General features: G+C 45.9%; 1 protein-coding gene across 1 annotated transcript; it reads right to left on the bottom strand.

Annotated features, from left to right (window-relative positions):
* Positions 1 to 2096: 2096 nt before the first annotated feature.
* Positions 2097 to 8465, bottom strand: Slc46a2 (solute carrier family 46 member 2). Its single transcript, XM_050132055.1, has 4 exons — positions 7238 to 8465; positions 5997 to 6080; positions 5302 to 5458; positions 2097 to 2905 (listed from the first exon to the last, which is right to left on the bottom strand). The coding sequence occupies exons 1-4, from the start codon at positions 8370 to 8372 to the stop codon at positions 2851 to 2853; spliced, it is 1431 nt and encodes a 476-aa protein (XP_049988012.1). The 5' UTR covers positions 8373 to 8465; the 3' UTR covers positions 2097 to 2850.
* Positions 8466 to 14088: the final 5623 nt, after the last annotated feature.

Genomic DNA, 14088 nt, shown 5'->3' with positions numbered 1-14088 from the left:
AAAAGCTTATCAGCTAGCTGAGACCACAGCCAGAGATGAATTTTGTAAGGTTGTAGCAAAGGCTGGTTTCTGAACCTACCTTTTTATAGTAGGGACACCAAGCATTAGGTCTGAACAAAGAAATTTCTACAATCTCGAGGTAAAACTCAGATACAGATTGCCTTACTTTACAATCTCCATTAACAGAGTTTTTCAGTTAAACTAGTGTTTGTATTTAATCTATTGTCTTCCTTGGTACTTCCGGGTAGTGTTTACTGAAGCCCTGTGCTCTCCCCTTTGGTGCTGCCAGTTTCATATAGCAGGGATAATGTGTAACCCAGAGGTCATAGATCTATCTCCTAAAAGTTGACTCAGCTCATATCCATCCGTAGGCTAGCTCTCAGTTTGCCGAGAGATACTTTGGCCTTGTGAAGAGAGCTCTGGGTTGTAAAGCAGAGTAGCCCGCTGTTAATAGTTCATCCTTAAGCTGCTGAGAGACAGTCTGTTCTCATTCTCCTAGGCTTACAACTTTACATTTCTTTATTTCTACATTCTTATTTCTGGAATATACATTTTTATATTCTTATTCTTGGAGCCTTCAGCCTTCTCACATGCACATTCCCACTCAACGCATGTACATGTAATTTAAAATGAAGCTGAACTTGGTGCACACACCTTTGATCCTAGCACATGGGAGGTAGAAGCCGACAGATCTCTGAGTCTGAGTCCTGTCAACCAAGGCTTGATAGTTAGGCATGCCAGACCTCAGAAATGGACGCCCTAATGATTCTGGATTTAATGATAATTATTTGATTAATCCAGTACCATTAATCCAATACTACAGTGATATAAAATGGGGCAGCAAGATGGAATAAAGAGATTTGAGACTTAAACTCCATTGTCTCATTTCATAACTGATTCTAGGAGTTACATCTCTGAGCTTTCAGTACTGTGACTTTTGAAGTGCAGGAAAGCCTTCGCTGTAGGGTTTTTGACTAACTAGTCATTGTGTACACAAAGCACCTGTCTGGTGAGCACTGTGACAGCCCTTATGGAAGATGTTTAAATATGTCCAAGTTAAATATTTTTTAGAGATTTATTTATTTTGTATACAGTATGCACGTATGTCTGCAGGCCAGAAGAAAGCACCAGATCTCATTACAGATGGTCATGAGCCACCATGTGACTGCTGGACATCTAGAAGAGCAGCCAGCCAGTGCTCTTAACCACTGAGCCGTCTCTCCAGCCCCCCAAGTTAAATATTAATGAGTAAGCTTTTTCTATATGCTTAGCTATTTTTTTAAAGGAGCATTTATATACCTTCTACCTTCTCATTTTAAAAGGTACAAAGGTCAGATGCTGGGGGTTGGGGTCAGACTGAATGAAATAAATAGAAATTAATAGTTAAAGCCATGGCAAGAGCTGGCGAGATGGCTGTGCAGGTGAAGGTGGTTGACCCTCGGGACCATATGGTAACACACACACACACACATACACACACACGTTATAAAAATCTTTTCTTAAACCAAAGCAAGAAGTGATTTAAAAAAAAAAAAAAAGGAAGAGGTTGTAATGGGGCAGCTGGATTTAAGAGATAACTTTGAGAAAGGGGACTAGGTCAGAGGTGATTTGGAGCCTGAAGACCTGGGAGGTGGACGTGATGCTATTCAGTCAGGAAAGAGAGGATAGATACAGTAATCTTAAATGGTGAATGGAGGGAAATAAGGAGCTGGAGGTGTTGACTCAGGTGTTGGAAAAATTCTGGAGTCTGTGGGGGAAATTTAGAGTATTGAAGAACCAAAGGGGGCTTCTGGCACCTAAGAGTTAAAGAGGCAAGGACAGAAGGAAGAGGATGGGGTTGGAAATGCACTGAGCTTGGAAGAGAGGAGGGGGGAAGACAAGTTTTGATCATTCCCTGCAAGGGAATCAGATACAAACTGTATTCACTCCAGCCTGAGAATGCCACATCTGCAGTTTCGGGGGTCCCGTCCAGAAAAGAAGGATTTGAACTCACAATGTAAACTTTGATTTTATTCGGAGCGAAAGGGACAATCAGAATAAGTAACTCAGAAAAGCTGATGCCAGACATCCCGACTTCACACCATCCGCCCAAGAAAGTGATGATTGGAAGTGTCCCACTGCATAGTTCACTGGTCCTTGCTGGATTTTGATGTTGTTGCTGGGTTCGTTTCTTTGAGGCAGGACTTTATGTATTCCTGGTGGCCTCAGACTACAGTATAGCTAAGGATAGCCTTAAAGTTCTGATCCTTCTGCCTCAGCCTCTCGAGTGCTGGAACTTCAGCTGTGCACGGCCATGCCTGATTTATGAGGTGTTGAGGTTCTAAGCCAGGAATCAGTACTTGCTAGGTAAGCACTCCACCAACTGAGCTTCCTAAAAGCAACAGTGTTAACACTGCCATGAACTTTGTTGCTCTCTTGTTCCTAGCCGAGGAAGACTCAACCAAGAAAACTGATTTTTTTTTCAAGATTTTACATTAACTTGAAAACTATTATTATTCGTACAAAAATGTCAGATTTTACAAAATGTCCATTTCATGTTCATTCCCCCTTGGGCTTAAGTCTTCCACAGAACCTCTAGCACTGTGCACGTGTGGCTTGCTATCCCTTGATTGGAACCCTTAAGACAGTGATGGAAGAAGAAAGGCTAGCTGAATGGAGCCTGAACCCCTCCAAGACCTAGAATGCCGGTGCAAGCAGCTGGTACCCCAGACCCTAACCTCTGCCTTTCCTCCAATACCCAGAAACTGATTTTCCCTCCTACCAGGAACCTAAGGGTGTCAGCAGGCCATGGCAAGGCTGGAATTTGGGTTTCATGAGCAGAACTTGGTAATTGAGGTGTTTTCAGCTCCTTCATTTCTCCGCGCCCTCTCCTTGTGCCCTTGGGACTTGTTTGTAGGCCACGATGCTGTAAGGATTTGCAAAAGAGGATTAGAAAAGGAGAGCTGGAATGAGGCAAAGGAAAGCAGGCAACTTTGCAGCTTCCCCTGTGCCTGGATCATCCCCCACTGCTCTTTCTCACCATAGTGCATCAGATGTTACCAAGCAAGTCCTGGGATAATGAACCTCTCCCTGTCTCCACTACCACTGTGGACTAGACAGCTGTTTCATCTTTGCCTCAGTCCTGCATTTAATCACTAAGCAAATCCTCCTAGGGCAGTGGTTCTCAACCTTCCTAATGCGATCCTCTAATACAGGTCCTCATGTTGTATGACCCACAACTATAAAATTCTTTTTGTTGCTACTCCATAACTGTGGCTTTGCTTTTGCTATGAATTGTAATGTAAATATGTAATATGCAACCCACAGGTTGAGAACCATGCTCTACACTTCTTAGTTGCTGAGCTCTCTCCTGGGCACCGTGGGCACACAGGGAGCCACACAGCTGTGGGCTCTGTCTTCTGAGGGCCTATAGTCCAGTGGGAAGCATATAAACAGTGTGCTGTGAAGGGAAATACAGAAGCTTAAACAAGATTTAATTTAGACCAACGTGGAGGGAGGAGTTTTTGTTTTCTCTTCTGCAAAATAGGGATAAATAATAGTTACCTCGAAAAAGTCTTTATGAATTATTATATACAAAGATTTAAAGTGTTTGCTAGTACTGTTTGTTTAAAAGTCTGTGATGGAGATGGGATACGGATGTAGCTTGTGTGGAGGTTGGAGAACATGAAATCATTCTCTTCTGGAGGTTTACACTTTCCCCGTGGAGCAAAGAGCCTTGTGAAGCCTTCCTTAACACCCCCTGTTCATGTAAAGAAGAACTGGCAAGGAAGACAGGTTCCCATTGTGACTGTAACTATGCCTTCCCTTTGTTACAGGGACCACTCAGATCCTGCCCCCTCATTTATGGCCAGGCTGTTGGCAGCCCTGGCCTAAAGACCTCTTCTGGTATCAGGAAGGAGAATGCAATAGTAGCTGGTCCAGCCTTCTGACTTCCATGTCCCGCCCTGCTTTGGCACGCCTTCCTGGAACTGTCTGTGCTTGGCATAGCCTTCCCTTCTGTAGCTAGGACCCCACAGGTCTTTCCTCCTGCTTTTACTTAATGACGGCACAAGAACCTGGCCACCTTTAGCTGGAAGAGATTTTCGGATTCTCATTGAGTGACTTCGGGACAAGGGAAGCATTGCTGTTTACACCATGCGTGTTCAGTCTTAGTTATACATTCAAAACAAGCTGTCGAGCTTTAAAACTATGTCTACCCCAGGCTGTGCGAGTCCCAGTCTGTGGAGATGGGACCTGAGAGCAGTCATTTTCAAATCTTTCCTAGTCATGCAATGTATAGAAATGTGTCTTTGTCTGCATGTGTTTCTGGACGGCTGAAGGCTGATGAAGGAAGCACTTAACATGGTCATCCGGTCAGAGCCTCTGCCTGCTGGACACAAGATCGTGAAGATTCTGTGTGGCGAATTAAGATTTGGTGTAGAGCTGGCAGGATGGTTCTGCAGGTAAGGATGCTTCCAGAGGACCCGACTTTGATTCCCTGCACCCATGTCAAGGGCCTTATAACAACCTCTAACTCTAGCTCCAAGGGATCTAAGACCTTTCTCTGTCCTCCAAGGGCATCTGAACACACATGAAATGTTTTCAAAACATTTGTTGCAGAGCTGGTAAGATGGCTTAACAGGTAAGGACACTTGCCACCAAGCCTGACAAATCTGAGTTCAAGCCCAGATCCTACATGGTGTAAGGAGAGAATGAACTTCAGCCCACATGCGCGCGCGCACACACACACACACACACACACACACACACACACACACCTTTGCAATTCACACTTATTCTAGTGAAGCCAAATAACTCTGGCTTTTTTCCGTCCTTCTGACTTCTGGACCAGTGTCTGGCTATGGAGAAGCTCGCCTGTTCTTTCACTGCTGGGTCATCTGCCTGTGCTTGCCTGGAGGTGAGTGCTCTTGTTTCTTAAGGGAGAGGCCAGGAAGAGGTCAAGGAATTGTTGCCTAAGGCCTTGTTGGGGAGCTCACACGTGTCAAGTCACACAGTGGTCCCTGAGTCCCTTCAGGGCACAGAGAAGAAAATGTCCTTGGAAGGGACAAAGGATCCAAACCAAAGATTTGGTCAGAATTGCTCCTGTGAGTTTCTTACAGAGCCTCCAACTGTAAGGAAGTATATAAATAAATAAATAAATAGTTTTATAAAATTGTCAGAAAGGAACCAAATTTTTGATGCTGTTCTTCTTTGAGAAAGCGCTTATAATTAAAAAAAAAAAAAAAAAAAAAAAAGCCTGTGGTTGACGTAAACACCAGGGCCCTAAACCTAAACCCACACAGTAGACAGTTTTTGTCTTACCCAATTGGAACAATTGCCAAGAAGGAGAGACAGGAAGATAGGACAAAGCAGGTGCCTGTGAACTTGTCCAGAGTGAGCTGATAGATCTTGTTATATAGGGTGGATGTCACCACGCCAGTCAGAGCTAGGCACAGCTGCAATATAACAAACACCTTTCCTGTGGAAGAAACAAAGATTATCAAGACATATATTGTTGTCCCTATCTTGTTCCCTCTACCTGGTCCCTGGGGATCTCCAGAGACCCCGATCACTCTCCTAGGGACTCCTTTTCAGTCCCCATGGCTCAATTTGGAGGGAATCCTTTCTCCATCTAGTTGGATCTTCCACAAATATCTTTCCTTGACTCTGACTTGTAGTGACTAACTTTGTGAACTTTCTCTACCCTCCTTCTTGCCCTACATAGAAACCAGTACGATCCCTATAAGTTTGAGGATGCTTCTAGGACGTGTGTGTGTGTGTGTGTGTGTGTGTGTGTGTGTGTGTGTGAAGGCTATGAGTAGACATAAAGCTGCAGGGACCCTCCTCTCATCCTCCCCAGCCCCCACACCAGCATTTCATGGGTGTTGGAGATCCACCCTCAGGACCTCGTGCAAGCACTTTATCAACTGAGCCATCTCCCCAGCCCTGCTTCTGAATCTTCTGTTTCTGAGAGTCTGTGACAGCAAGCAGGACCTCCTGGAGAGTCCTCTGCTCACCATAGGAAGAGTCCTTTATGAGTTTGGACATGGCTGATCGGATGGTCGTGATGGGGATAAGTGCAAACATCATGATAGCTCGAGCTGTAACAGATCGGAAGAATACTTGTCATTTGAGTCCAGCTTTAACACAGATCAGAACAAACAAAGCCCCCCGCCCCAGTCCCTGTTGGTCTTGGCCCAGAAGACTAGACCTTTCTGCTGGGAGCACCCTGAGTAGCCCAGACTCTGAATCTTTGGCTCTCAGAAATGGTTCCCCCACCTAGTTCAGCTGCCTCACCTCATTATTAACTAGTGGGGGATGGGGAGAGAAAGAAAAGGAAGGGGGGAGGGCTGGAGAGAAGGGCACTCTGTCCTCTGCACAAGGATTCTTACCTGGGACATTGCCATTTTGCTGGCTGTCTCTCTGAGGTCTATGACCTGGGGTAGTTCTCTGATAACCATCTAGAGTTTTGGTTTTTTTTTTCCAAATTGTTAGCTATTCAGCACGTGCAGCCTACGTAAGTTAAGATGAAATAAGCCCTAAACTCTGTTCTTTCCTACGCTGGTCACATATCAAATGCTCGATAGCTACACGTGGCTAGTGGCCATTGTGCTGACAGGTGAGGCCACGATTACAGCTGGAGAAAGTTCTGTCACCGCGTGAGTTCTAGAGCTTTCTGCTCAAGGTTGTCTGACCTCTCTGTCCTCCAATGCTTGTAGAGCCAATGGAGTTCCACTGGAGCTAATGATTGAGAAATTCTGTGCACTGTTAAAAAGCTCTTATCTGGCCCTAGATGATTTAGGGAACTTTTTGTGTATTTTATCTATTTAAAGCTAGAAAGAGAGGGTTGGGGAAGTAGCTTAGCAGGTAAAGGTGCTTGCTACCAGATAACCTGAGTTCAATCCCTGAAGCCACGTGGTGTAAGGAGAAAATGAGCTCTGCCAAACCATCCTCTGAGAAACGCAGGCCGTTATAGAGTGCACGCTGCCCACTCTGCTTACATAGATACAATTTTAAATTATTAAAGTCACATGAACCCTTCTCCACTTCAGGCTGTGCCATCCACTGACTACACCTCCTTGCCCCAGAGCATGGGCACCACTGTGGCAAGATCCAGTGAGCAATACAGGTAATACATGCACAAAACAGACAAACCCATTCTTGTCTCCCCTGTACTGAACTGGGACTCCTAGACCACACCCCTAACCTATGACACAGATTGCCTACAGCATCCTGCCTCCCTGAGCCCCAAACTTACCAATGTAGAACATGTATGTCTCCTTCACAAAGGCTAAGAGAAGGGCTCCAGACCCAAAGGAGACCATCCCAATTATGATCATTGTGGTGTCCGGGAAGTAGCGGGAGAAGACTAGAACACCCAAGAAGCTGGTGATGAAGATTATGTACCCAGAAGCCATCCCATAGCCCAGCTGCACTTGGTTCCAACTGAGAGGTTCCTTTAGCACAAAAAGAGCCATGACATCCACTGTGCCCACAACGGCCAGGTCATAGACGATGGCACCCACAAATAGCAGGGCGATGATGGTCTGGGAGGTCTTCCTTTTCCCAGGAGTCAAAGCGTTCCTGGATACATCCTGCTTGTCCAGTTCATCTGGATCCATGGTTCGATAGGTGCCCACCATGCCAGACACAGTATCTACAGTGGGGTACACCTTGTTGGACTTGGACACAGACTCAGGGACCTTCAGCACAAAAAGGCTGTAGAAAAGGGCAAAAGCCGCACAGCCCACACTACAGGAGGTTAACAGGAGGCCCTGAGCAGAGTGCCCAACTATTTGTTTGAAGAGATGCCCTGAGGCCATGCTCCCACAGAACCCAGCCAAGCCCAGGACTAAATCGATGAGGATGAGGCGCAAGGAGCGGTGGCCTTCAGCGCAGCCTAGGGATCCCAGTGCCATGACCCCGGACCAATAAGCGGAGAAGCCCCCACAGAGCCCACTGAGCGCCACTGCTCCGTACAACACCTCCACCGGCCAGTCCAGCATCACTTTGAGGAGGAGTCCTGTGCGGCACAGCAGGAAACCCAGTGTTGCCGTGCAGATAGAGATCTTGCGATGGTAGCGGTCACTGAGCCAGCCCAACCCATAGGCGGACAGCAGCGGTGTCAGACCCATCACGAGGTTGTAAATGATGTAGAAATTGGAGATGGCCTTCTGCTGTTGGTCCTCCTGATGCCCCCTGATCGACTGGCTGGCATTGTGGTTGGAAGAGCCTCCAGCCTCAGATGAGAAGGACTCCTTCACTACCAAGAGTAATCCTGCATCGTAGAGGGAGCCGGCCACCTGGGTTGAGGCCACCACAGGCTCTATCCAAGTCCTCACCTGGAAGCCAGAGAGCCGGCTTCCCCACGGACAGGTGACCCCGGGACCCATGTAACCTGTGCTGCGGCAGGGGACAGGGTTTGCTGCTGATCCCAAATCTGACTGCTTTACAGAGGGTCTGGGCTCAGTCCCTACGCGCTTGGGAGAAGCCTGGGGCGGCTCCTGTGACAGCAGCTAGTTTAATGGCCAAGGGACCAACCTAACTGTGGCCCCTCCTCCCTAGTCAGAAAAAGCAGCGCCCCGCCCCCGCCTCCACCCGGGTCTGGCTGAGCAAGCTGGAGACTGCCCAGGGAAGCCAGAGCACAGGGGAGCCTCAGCTCCCTCCCCATGCTTTTTAGAGCTGGCCACAGGACCTGAGTTAGCTGAGGACTAAAGGTGCTGAAACTCAGCTGAGGAAGCTCTGGGATCCGCGCAGGGAGCATTTCCAAATTCTTCCTCGTTTGGAGGCAGGTTTGGGCAGGGGTCTGATGGCTAGACTTTTGCTTGATGTAACTCTGTGGTGTCAAGTTTTCTTTGTCAAAAGTAAGAGGACACACGCCTTTAATCCCAGCATTCAGGAGACAGAGACAGGCAGATTTCTGTGACTTTGAGACCAGTCTGGTCTACAAAGTGAGTTTCCAGGGCAGGATTCAAAGCTACAGAGAAGCCCTGTCTTGAAAACAAAACAAAACAAAAAACAAACAAAAAAAAAAGTAAGAGGAACCTTGGTGTGCACAAAGCTCTGGGTTCTAATGCCTGTACCATGTAAACCAGGAATGCTGGCGCATGCCTGTAATTCCAGGACTCAAAAAATTCAAGATCATCCTCAGCTACATAGAGAGTTGGCTACAAGAGACCCTGTCTCTAAATAAACAAAGAAAAAGAAAAAGAAAAAAGAAAAGATGGTTCAGCAGGGAAAGGCCCTGCTACCAAGCCTTATGGCCATCATTTAAACCATGGGACCCACACCATAGAAGGAAAAGGTCACTCAGAAACCTGTCTCTGACCTTTGCACACATACTATAGTAGAGAAACACACACACACATTAAGCCTATTAATTAAAAAATAAGAATAAAACAACAAGGGCCTACATTGTAAGAAGCTTCTAGCACAGACTTTCAAAGAAGTTAACTCGATGGCAGCTCCTTTGGACCAAAGGCCTCTCAGAGAAGCGCCTACTTCATGCACCTGTACTGATGGGCCTTCCTGTTGGGCTCCAGCCTCAGCTCTCAGGCCCAAATGCCCACCCCCCCCCCCCCCCCCCCCCCCCCCCCCCCCCCCCCCCCCCCGAGAGCATAAAACTGGACTCTGGTAGGGTGTGGTGGAGCTCACTGGAGACAGCGGGTTCTTCTGAGTAAAGCCAGGAGCAGAGACCCTTATTGCTCCCTCATGGTTGCTCTCCCTGCCTCGTGGCCTCAATCCTTTCTAGCCTGGGCTAAGAGTTCCACTCCCCAGACCCCTTGCTTCCTCTTTCAAGCACATGCCTCTGGACTGAGGATCAGGGGGATACAGGATTCAAAATACATCAAGAAGTAAGATGGCCTTTCTCTTCCACACAGATAGTTAGAAATCACCCAGCCTCTCTCTTGTCTCTCCACCGTCAACCCTGACACAGTAATGCTAACGTGACTGGCATCAATTCAAAGTTACAAAAAGACACACAGTCTGCCTGGGAGAGTCCAAACAGCCTGGATATTGTGCTTCTACAGCAGGGAGGGATCAGATTGCAGGCAGTGCTTGTTAACCGTGTGCCCCTCTGGTAGTTCTTAAGGTAGTCTTCTTTAGTCTTTGTCACCGCTCAGTCCCTTCTTTGTGTCCAGACCCAGACACCTCTGACATCTGCAAAGAAAAAGATGTACACAGTCCTCTCTTGTGACTGTACCTGTGGATCTGGCTCCCCAGCTTGTCCCCCCCACACACCTCGCCCTGTTTTCACCAACCCATACCTGATTCTCCTACTCCATTCCTAACATATTTTTCCAAGGCTTCAGCAAGCAGCCCAGCAACCTCCTCTCATGCATGGCAGAAACTCTAGGGATGGTTAGGAGAGCTCTGCAATCAGTGATGGTTCAACCAGAAGGACAGCTCAGGCCATTGGATCAAAGGAGTCTATTCTTGGTGCTGAAGACAAGAGGAGGCAGCCTTGCCCAATCTCTGGCAGACTTCTTGGGTTCTCAGCTCCTTCCTTCTTCAATGTAAAGCGCCTCTGAGAGATTCACATCAGACCTAGGAGAAGCTGGATGCCAGCCAGCCTTGGGGTCCTCCAGGCTTGTGGTCTGAATCTTCTGGTCTGGAAACAATCTAGTCTCAGGTCTGATGATGCCTGTCCCGTTTTAGACTACTGTGGGTTGGTTTATATTCTCACTATGTCTCTACTCTCCTTTTCCTCTCTGAATGCTGGGTCCAAATGAAGTTGCACCTGGCCAACTTAAGTGACCCAGGCTACCAGCAAGTTGAGCCTCGACTCTCTGCCACATCAAGATTTAGTATCTTTCACAGGCTTTCTTAATTTCCTTGTGTTCAGATATTATGGGAAAAGGTTCCCTCCACTCCTAAGGTACTAGCAATAAACTGAATACCACTGTCTTGCATATCAGGAATCTAATCTGTAGCTCATAACTGGCTTCATGAAAGAGAAAAAGTTAAATTTCTTATCTCTATATGACTAAAGGTATACTAGTCCACAGTCTCATGTTGCCCCAGCTAGCCTCAGACTCATCATGACACCAAGGATGACCTTGAAATTCTAGTCCTGCTTGATGGACTTACAGGGAGCATGCTGGGTTCGGGGGGGGGGGGGGCTGAGGATGGAACCCAGAGCTTTGTGCATGCAAGACAAACACTCTACCAACCAAGCTACACCTCAGCCCCACCATAGCCCACAAAGGGTGGCATCTGTCGTTTATTGAACTCTTACCATGTAGTAAGCACATTGTGTTATATAGTTGTTTCAGAAAGTCTATGGGCTGAAATAGAGATGTTGAAATAATTTGCCCAGACTCACACAGAAAGCCGGCAGTTCGCATCAGGCAGCCTTTGAAAGCCTACGGCTGTGGAGAGAATGCTGCAATCCATTTGAAGATGCCCTCTCAACCAATAAGAAGGTGGAGCTACAGAGACACCACCGTTGCCAACATGGGAGTTTCTCTTGCTCAGTGAAGGATTGCAGATATAAACAAGAGGTGTGGTCAAAATTTCCCTGACTGAAGTTTCATCTCAGGCACTTTACAGTCAAATGGAAAATAATTTCTTACCTTAATAAATGGCTCCAAATTTATTTTTACAAAGGAACAGAGAAGAGAGAACCTTCTCCCTCAAGTTGTCTACTGACTTCCATAAACTTGCTGTGGCATGAGCAAACACACACACACACACACACACACACACACACACACAAAGTAAATCTTTAAAAGGTATCTAGCTTATATGAAAAATATAAAATAAAATTTCTTCTAACCCTTTAAGCAACATATATAAGAATTAACATGCTCTCTTTTTAAAAGTGTCTCTATTTCTGTTCCCCCTTTTTTATCTCTTGACAATTCCATACACGTATACGCTGTGTTTAGTGTTTTCAGGTTGCCCATGTTTCAGTAAATGGGATCCCTCATGTGAAGCCATCTGCTGGAACATGGTCAGCCCACCAGGGAACACATTCTTAAAGAAAACTGGTTGGTCCTCTCCCCTCCCACAACTGTCAATATCTCCAGTTTGTGAGCCCTTTTCCTTGCACACTCGTGTTAGCTAACTCGATCTTGTAAAAATACCACAGTTGTTTTGACTTGTCCTGTCTTGTCCAAAAAAAAAAAAAAAAAAAAAAGCAAAAATACTGTTCCACTATGGTTCTCCCCAACCTACTTCTATTATTTTCTGAAATAAATTCTGTCAAATAAGCATACTATGAAACTCCTCCTTTCTAGATTAGAATCTCTGTACAGGTAGATTAGTGCAGCTCCCAGACCTCATCAGAGATGCTTCTTAGTGAAAAGGATGTAGCTGATGCAGAAATTCACAGCTAGTCAAATGCAGAGAATAAGGACCTGTGGAGTACTCAGCTACATATGGGACATCTGTATCATAGGCTGTCCCCTGAACCCCAGACTCAGAGACCAGCATGGAAGAGGTGGCAGAAAGATTGTATCTTCTAGCTTTAAGCTGCACTGTTCCAGACCACTGAGGGAACATCTAGAACTTTCCAGTCTTTGTCTTAACCTTGAAAGGAGATGCAGTGGTTGACCTAACTAACTGTCTTGCTCTTTTTCTGAGTCTTTTTTTTTTTTTTTTGCAGTTGCTGTGGGTTCCAAGTCTAACCATAAACATGTTGCAATAAGAGTCAAAACTACTCTGTAGGCAGTAGCTTTCCTGTCACCAACCAGGTTCCTCACAACCTCCTGAGATAACGATCACCCAAACAAGTTTGTTCCTTCTTGTATAGCCTGAAGTTCTTCTTGGATCCTACAGGCAAGCCTAGGATGCTAGTCTCTGTATTCACTTCCTTTATGCTAAACAAATTTGTTTTCTGCTTCTACTACTACTACTACTACTACTATGACTTCTTCAGTCATTCAGGCAAGTGGCTGAGCCTGCTCAGTTGGGACCCCAAAATCAGGTTGCTGCCTTGTGGCCCTAGGATACAGTGCTTGTCTCTCAAGTGTTTTTTCCAGTGGTTGGGCTCTCACTACATGAAGGACACAGCTCAAGTCCCTCTGTTTGATCACAAACAATCCTCCAGTTACAGTGATTTTTTACTGCCATTATATTGTTGCAAGGAAGAAAATACGCTAGTTACTTGGACTCTCCAAGTCATTCTACCTGATAAGTTGATAAGCAAACACTGTGGTCTATCTGCCTTTTTCTCCTTTTCTTTTCTGTTTTGAGACAGAATGTCACGTGGCCTATCCTGATCTAAACTTCCTATGTAGCCAAGGATAGCCTTGAACTCCTGATCCTCGAGTGCTGGGATTACAGGTTTCGTGGTGTAAGTCACCCTGTCTGTTTATGTGGTACTGGAGACTGAACTTAGGGCTTCCTGCAAGCGAGGCCCTCTACCAACTAAGCTCTAGCCTTGACTCTCTCTACTTTTCCAGTGTAGGCGATACAGGTGTCTATCTAGGAACTGCCTTCCCTCTTGTGGTTCTGATGAAATGTGACCTTTTTCTTATTTTGCTGGGTTGAGAGTTAGCTCCTGGCTCAAGTAAATTTATCAGTATAGTGACTACACCTATGCAACTTCTTGGGCAATTGATGCATTGGTCTTTCCACCCTGAGATGGCATCCTACTAACAATAATGTTACCCAATTTTATAGATGAGGAAACTGAGATTTACAAAGGTCACATAAAGCAAGGACCTAAGTTCGTGTGGTTTTAGGGTCTATGCATTTTTACACTGCACTTGAAATATCAAGAAGAGATACATTTAAGAGGCATGTGATTGTTGAACATTTTTAATAATGTGAACTTTTTTATTTTTAATATATTGTCAAACCAATGTGGTCCATTTGTTTATTCATGAATCATCCATCCATCCACTTGTTCATCCATCCATCCATCCATCCATACATCCACTTGTCCATCCATACATCTACTTGTCCATACATACATACATACATCCACTTGTCCATCCATCCATCTATCTACTTGTCCATCCATCCATCCATCCATTCATCCATCCATCTATCCACCCAACAACCCATTCTTTACAAACATTCAGTATATTGCCCAATAGAAGGTACCAAGAAGGCAAAGTCTTGCCTTTAAGGATCTTTCAGCCTAAAGAGTTATAAAAT

Source organism: Alexandromys fortis, unplaced genomic scaffold (assembly GCF_014885135.2).
Source record: "Alexandromys fortis isolate MF-2015 unplaced genomic scaffold, M_Fortis_MF-2015_v1.1 scaffold_393, whole genome shotgun sequence".
Lineage (NCBI taxonomy): Eukaryota > Metazoa > Chordata > Mammalia > Rodentia > Cricetidae > Alexandromys > Alexandromys fortis.
Note: the sequence above shows the minus strand (reverse complement) of the source record. Positions and strands in the feature narration are given on the sequence as shown.

Coding starts and splice junctions, on each gene's coding strand:
- Slc46a2 (XM_050132055.1), bottom strand. CDS start 8,372: ATGGGTCCCGGGGTCACCTGTCCGTGGGGAAGCCGGCTCTCTGGCTTC. Junction 6,081..7,237: donor GACATACATGTTCTACATTG/GTAAGTTTGGGG, acceptor GATCTGTTACAG/CTCGAGCTATCATGATGTTT. Junction 5,459..5,996: donor CATAAAGGACTCTTCCTATG/GTGAGCAGAGGA, acceptor TTTCTTCCACAG/GAAAGGTGTTTGTTATATTG.